Source organism: Lactuca virosa, chromosome 6 (assembly GCF_052849685.1).
Source record: "Lactuca virosa cultivar CGN04683 chromosome 6, Lactuca_virosa_CGN04683_v6, whole genome shotgun sequence".
Lineage (NCBI taxonomy): Eukaryota > Viridiplantae > Streptophyta > Magnoliopsida > Asterales > Asteraceae > Lactuca > Lactuca virosa.
The window spans coordinates 44,793,132-44,800,392 of record NC_136431.1 but is presented as its reverse complement, the minus strand read 5'-3'; the positions used below and the strand labels follow the sequence as shown (position 1 = coordinate 44,800,392).

The following is a 7,261-nucleotide window of genomic DNA, read 5'->3' as shown; positions in this document are numbered from 1 at the left end:
AAACAAGTTGATTTATTTAGATTCTTAAGTTTCAATGGTAGTTTGAAAATACTATATACCTTCTAGCTACAAAATAAGTATCTTTGTAAATTTAGACTTATAATATGTCAAACATGACATTGTCCCTCATATGTCTTTGTCATAAATATTGGCTTTAAAAATAATAAAGCATTCTTGAAAAAAATGCAGCAAACTTTCACAAATTATGTATAGGTTTTTGTTTGAGATTGACTTTAATGGTATTTAAAAGAAAAATCATGAACAACATATATGTGATTTATTATGCTTAAAAACTATTTTTATGCTCGAGTTCTATAAGGTCTATTTTGGTTTCAAATACTGATTAATGATAAAACTACAATATTTTAGTAAATTTTTATAGATTTTGATTGATAGTTATTCAAACAGTATTTTTAGACATAAATTTTAGTTGTTACCTTTTAGTTTTGAAGACATGCATTTGGATGCTTGAAGCAAATGTACTTTTATTTAGTTAAAAATCATACTTGAGTGCCTTTCTGGTTTGAAGTTTGAAGTTTGAAGTATAAATTAAAGAAATTAAGCTTAATGGCACAATTTAACGTTTGGAGCAAGTCAAAAGTCTAAAAACCAAAAGTAGGAGGACCAATTTGAAACTTTTACAATTACCTAAAAGTAGTATAACGGCTCGAATAATGATTTCCCAATCAAGCCAAAATAATATATTCTTCTCCTCTGCTTCTGCTACACTTCTGGCGTAAAATTTTGAACAACCTTCCAAATCGGTCGTCCATGGCAGCAGCTCTCCTTCAGGTAACTCTTAACAAATGTAGATAATTAGTCTTATCAGCTGATCTCCTTTGACTTTAACAAAGATCGTTGAACAATAGAAGAAAGTAAAATACGTGTCACATTTATGATCTGTAGCTAACTTTCTTTGACTGAAATAGCAAACGATGATTTTACTGAATTAGGGATGTTTCTATTCCTTTTTTCCTCCGCTTTTGATTTTATGATCGAGGGAAGTTAGGCTTGTGGTGGAATTTGATGTTAATTGATTGTTCAAGTGGATCACACGATATATTGAAGTTTTCTTATTTTTTTTTCCTAGGGTTTTTATTTGGTTTCTTTATTATACACTTGTTGGAGTTTGTTGATCCTTTGTTTACTTAATGAGCAAAATTTGGTTGATAATTAGGTTTTTATGACTATGTAGTAAGTTGTTCATAATAATCCACTGGTTGGAAGAGTTCGATCAAAGTTTCTTTAGTTGACACAATAGCTTAAAAAGAAGATAAAATGAAGTTAATTTGTACTTTTCTCCCCTCTGTTTTTGTACAAGAGCTATGCTTCCAACTTTTTTTTATCTTATATACTATTATTTAACTTGATAAAGGTTAATCTAATTAGCAATTTATCTCAAAAAGGTTCAAAAGTTATATCAATTCTATCCTCAAAATCAACCCATAGTGCTCAAGTTCAAATCACATCCAATGTTGAATGTGGGACATGGGAGCAACTTTAATTTACTTTTCATTAATATTAATTTAGGCTAATTAAACATGTTACTCAATTGTGGCACATTAAGAATCCCATGATATCATGTGTAATCTTCCTTAATTAAAGAACTTTTGTACCTTAATTTCTTCCAATAAAAGTTCATTTCCAGTAAAAATAACTCTGATAAACTTATGTGCTATTCTTGCAGGGGTTGTAGGATCCTTGTGTTACATAAATGGGTCAAAAGCTTCATTCTTTAATGGAAACCAAGAGACTGGTGTACCTTATAGCAGTGGTATTTGCTGTTTTTATGATGTTCCAGTATTTAGAGTTTCCATATGGTGATGTTATATCATCTTTATTCTCTGCAAACAGTGCTCAAAAACTCAAAAATGGAAGCTTCCCACCTAAAGATTCATCTCAAATCCCTCAAATTGTTAAAAACATCACTCATTTTCATGGATCTAATTACACAAAGCCTGTTAGTATACCTTCAATTCTTCTTCCACCATCAACTTCACCATCTCCACCAACAACATTGAATATTACAACACAAAGTGATCCTAAAAAAGACATAGATGCATTAAAATCTTTCCATGATTTTGATAAATCATCATCTGCAAATGAAGTTCCTCAAGTTAAGGGAAGTAATGATCATGGGATAATGGGGGAAGTAGTGACAATTTCAGAGATGCGTGAGATGTTAGGTCATAATCGTGCTTCATTTCGTTCAATGGTTTGATTTTTTTATTTCTTAACTTGTCATTATAATCATATGAATTTGTTGCTTTTAAAAATGGTGTCTTTTTGTGTTTTTATAGAAACCAAGATGGTCTTCAGCAGTTGATCAAGAATTATTGGATGCAAAATTTCAGATCGAGAATGCTCCAGTCATTGAAAATGATCTCACACTTGATTCTTCCCTTTATGTTAATGTTTCAAGGTTCAAAAGGTACACACAACCCATAACTTACAACTTAGTTTTTAATCCAAGGGTAAAATGGTCATCTACTTTTGTCATTTCTTAATATAAGGGTAAACTGGTCATTTATTTTTTTTTTCATTTCCCTTTATGTTATTGTTTCAAGGTTTGATTTGTAGTCTTCTTTATGTCTTTCATTTCTTAATATAAGGATACACATAACCCAAAATTTACAATTAAATTTTAATCCAAGGGTAAAATGGTCATTTATTTTTGTCATTTCTTAATATAAGGGTGAAATGGTCATTTATTTTTTCATTTCCCTTAATGTTATTGTTTCAAGATTTGATTTGTAGTCTTGTTTATGTCTTTCATTTCTTAATATAAGGATACACATAACCCAAAATTTACAACTTAATTTTTATCTAAGGGTAAAATGGTCATTTATTTTTGCCATTTCTTAATATAAGGGTAAAATGGTCAAATTAATAAGGTACACACAACCTAAAAATTACAACTTAATTTTTAATCTAAGGGTAAAATGGTCATTTATTTTTGTCATTTCTTAATCTAAGGGTAAAATGGTCATTTATTTTTTCCATTTCCCTTGATGTTAATGTTTCAAGGTTTGATTTGTAGTCTATTGTCTATGTTTGTCATATCTTAATATATACAATACTTCATCCCACTAGACATACAACTTTATCTATGGAATAAGAAAACAACTGCACATGCATTATTACAACTATCATATTATTATTATTAATATTAAATTCAGGAGCTATGAATTAATGGAAAAAACACTCAAGGTATACATATACAAGGAGGGAGAAAAGCCTATATTTCATCAACCACAAGCAGTGCTTAAAGGAATATATGCATCTGAAGGATGGTTTATGAAACACATGAAAGCAAGCAAACATTTCGTCACTAAAAAACCAAAAGAAGCTCATCTTTTCTACTTACCTTTTAGCTCAAGAATGTTGGAAGAAAAATTATACGTTGTTGATTCTCATACTCACAAAAACTTGATTCAGTATTTGAAGAAATACCTTGATTTAATTTCTGGAAGATACAATTTCTGGAATAGAATTGCTGGATCTGATCATTTCCTTGTTGCATGTCACGATTGGGTAAGCATAAGCTGTGAAATTCTCATTCCATTCCTCTTTCCTCGATATATCATAATGCCCTTTTAACACAATCGCTTCCATTTTTATGATTTTTCAGGCCCCATCGGAAACAAAGAAATACATGAACAATTGCATACGCGCAATGTGCAATTCCGATGTCAAAAACGAAGGATTCCAATTAGGAAAAGACGTTGCATTACCCGAAACAACAATTCAATCATCAAAAAATCCATTGAAACAATTCGGTGGTCAACCACCTTCAAAACGGTCAACCCTCGCCTTTTTCGCCGGCCGAATGCACGGAAGCCTCCGCCCAATTCTCCTACACCATTGGGAAAACAAAGACCCTGAAATTAAAATCTTCAAAAAACTCCCAAAATCCAAAAACAATAAAAACTATATCGAATACATGAAATCTAGCAAGTTTTGTATATGTGCAAAAGGGTATGAAGTCAATAGTCCAAGGGTAGTGGAGGCTATTTTCTATGGGTGTGTTCCCGTGATTATTTCGGACAATTTTGCCCCTCCGTTTTTTGAGGTTTTGAATTGGGAATCGTTTGCGGTTTTTTTAAAGGAGAAAGATGTTCCGAATTTGAAGAGTATTCTTGTGTCGATTTCGGATTCGAGGTATTTGGTGATGCAGGAAAGGGTAAAATTGGTACAACAACATTTTTTGTGGCATGTTAAGCCTGTGAAGTATGATATTTTTCATATGATATTGCATTCAATATGGTATAATAGAGTGTTTAGAGTAAATCCTAGGTAATGTCAAAATTTACTTTTTTTTTTTTTTTTGTTTATCTCATAGATTTTTTTGTGTAACTTTTAAAATATAAGAAAATAAAATATCAATCATACAGCCATATGCACATTGGATTATTGATATTTAAGCTCGTATAACTGCTATGGATGAATTTCATTTTAAAATTTCAATGTGTTTAATCAAGTGATTCTATAATCCGTTACTTTGGGCTAAGTGTTTACTTAAAATAAAAAATAAAAAATAAAAAAAAAAACTTAGATGAAAGTCGTTTATGATGAAAATTAATGATTAATGAGATTTGAAGTGTGTTGCTATTGTAACAAATAATACCTTAATTATTATTGTATTAAAAGATAAAATTTTGGTTGAATGTTTTAAGTGTATGGGGAATACGTTAAACTAAAATTTGTTTGTTGGGCTTTTATAACTTTTAGGCTTAATTTAAGTTGCAATTTATGGGTTAAGCTAGAAAGGATCACAAAACAACTCCAAGTGGGATAGTGAGCCCATTAAAATTTTGGTGGCCAAATTCAAAGGTTGAAAAACCTTTCTAGGATCACTCTGGAACTCACCCATGGCCACTCGAACCACCAAATCAAAATGGGACATCTCAAGCCACAAATGAAACAACTTGGAAGGAAGTGGGCCCACATTCAAACGCCTTGTTTTTCAACACATTGGGGCAGTGATCCGACTAGTTCCTATCAACCACTGCAAACAACATGTTACGAAAAAGACCAACCAACTCATCACTAACAAGAAAGCGATCTAATTTGTTGAATTTATATACCTTATGTTGTTCTCCCGAGTAAAACGTTTCACGATCATAGGAATATCAACCAATTCACACCTCCGCAATACAATTGTTAAACACAGTCGCATTAATCGGGAAAAAAACTGAGCAATGTCGCCTAGAAGGACCACAAACAACATTAAAGCCACCAAAAAGGAGAAAGATCCCATTTCAGTGATTCATAAAAGAGAACAAATAATCTCACACAACCTGTTTTTGGGAATTTTCATGCGAAACATACACATTAATCTCAAGAAACACGTAACATTCGCCGACACCCCAAGTACCTTCACCTATAACCAAATTATAGATACATGTGACATTAAATTTCAAAAAAGAACTTGGATCCCACATTATAAAGGACATGTTTTGTAAAACTAACAGGTAACGGGTAGCGGGTAGCAGGTAGCAGGTATCGTTTGATTTTGGAACATTTTGTTTAGGCTAAAAGTTAAACGTTCCTGTTGCCGAATGAAGAATTTTCATTTTTACGAGCATTTTCTTAAAAGCTAGAAACCAGAAGCTCTCAATAACTGTATGCCGAACACACCCAAAATACCACATAACCTACCACGAGCACTACATGCATAATCACGATTATCTTGCTCCTCTTTAGCATTTATCTCCCTTTCATTCAGCAATTCCTTTGAAACAACCCATGTATGCCCCTCGGAGTCAACCTCACATGAGCCACATGCTACCTCTCCACTTGGTTGCAATTGTTGGATAATCGCTATCATGCTCATGACCCCAATTCCCATTTAACATGTAGTCAAATTCGCTAGACACTTCCTCAACTTTCCTGTCCACCTTTTCCTCCTCATAACTATTTGGGACAAACTCCTCATAATTATCACTAAAATCCTCCTCCTCAAAACCTAAATCTTCCCATCTAGTACTCAAGTCATCCTCATCACCGCATTCGTTTGCATTATAAAGATCCCATCCCGAGATTTCCCTTACCATAATCCCATACTTTCTTCATTAATTAAAGGGTTTTTTTGTTATAAAAATCTAATATAGACAACTTAGCTAGCAAACATTGGGCTATCATCATCATTTTCTATGAAACAAAACGAACCCCGTAAGCAACACGTAGATGAGTCATTTTGTTCCATGCACACAAATGTAACCCCACAATATCTAGCCATACCATAGCATTGCTAATAACATTTTTTTTTCTACAAATTTCCGAAATGGGATATGGGAATTTCACATCTCCTTTTTTATAAACCATAAAAACTCAATTGTTTCACTTATAGTGGCTAATAAATGGCTTGTTACTGATGGGATGTCAAGTCCACCAAGAAAATTACACCCTTTGTTTGCAAATAAAACGTAATATAATGGTAAAAGGGGTATCGATCCTCGAGGAAAAATGGTTGTATTCAATCACCAATGCAATCTAAAATAACTATTGTAAATAGACTAACTAACTACAATTAAACTAAAAGGGGGGGGGCGTGTTATGATTGCTTGAAAACTAAAAGACTTGAATAACTAAAAACTTGCAATTAAGCAAGATAGTGAGATGCTCAAATGTTGGGAACAATTGGTTAACCAAGGCAATTCAACACAATGAACATTTGTGTGCTTATCATTAGGATTCAACATGAAGCTTATCATTCATCCCAAATTGGTTATAGGAATCATGAAGCATGGTATGCCAAGATTCCTCTTAGGTAGTATGGAGGTTGGGGAAGCCCACAACACACCTTCTTAATCAAGATCAAGGGTTTAATTGAAGCAATTGAACCCAAGAAGTTAATTAGCCTTAAGAAAGAAGGAATCCTCAATTCCTAGAGGATGTCAATGCTTACACATCCATAAAGGAGCTATGATTCATAAACTAGAGATGATTTTTACCATCATAAAGCCCTTGTTCTAAGTTAATTCAATAATTCTGTCACACCCCGAAATCAATGGCAGAAACGTTCCGGAGCGGAGGACGACATGTGTAGCATCACAACCAATGAATAATAGCAATCATAGCAACTCAACCATTACAGTGAATAAAAATGTTTACATCAGTTTGAAACTTGTCTGAAACTTTGTTTGAATTACATTCAATAGCTTTGTATAGTATAAACTTAAAACTCTTCTTGCTCCAGTTCCTCGAAAATCCAGCAAGTACCTGTCTACTGATTTCCTGAGAATACAAGTAGTTTGAA

The 7,261-nt window shown here is 32.7% G+C and overlaps 1 protein-coding gene across 1 annotated transcript; it reads left to right on the top strand.

Moving 5' to 3' along the window:
* The first annotated feature begins 690 nt into the window (after positions 1-690).
* LOC145119976 (putative glycosyltransferase At5g03795) lies at positions 691-4,421 on the top strand. Its single transcript, XM_079055760.1, has 5 exons — positions 691-792; positions 1,688-2,215; positions 2,301-2,431; positions 3,180-3,534; positions 3,632-4,421. Exons 2-5 carry the CDS (start codon positions 1,715-1,717, stop codon positions 4,298-4,300), a joined length of 1,656 nt encoding a protein of 551 aa, XP_078911886.1. The 5' UTR covers positions 691-792; positions 1,688-1,714; the 3' UTR covers positions 4,301-4,421.
* Positions 4,422-7,261: the final 2,840 nt, after the last annotated feature.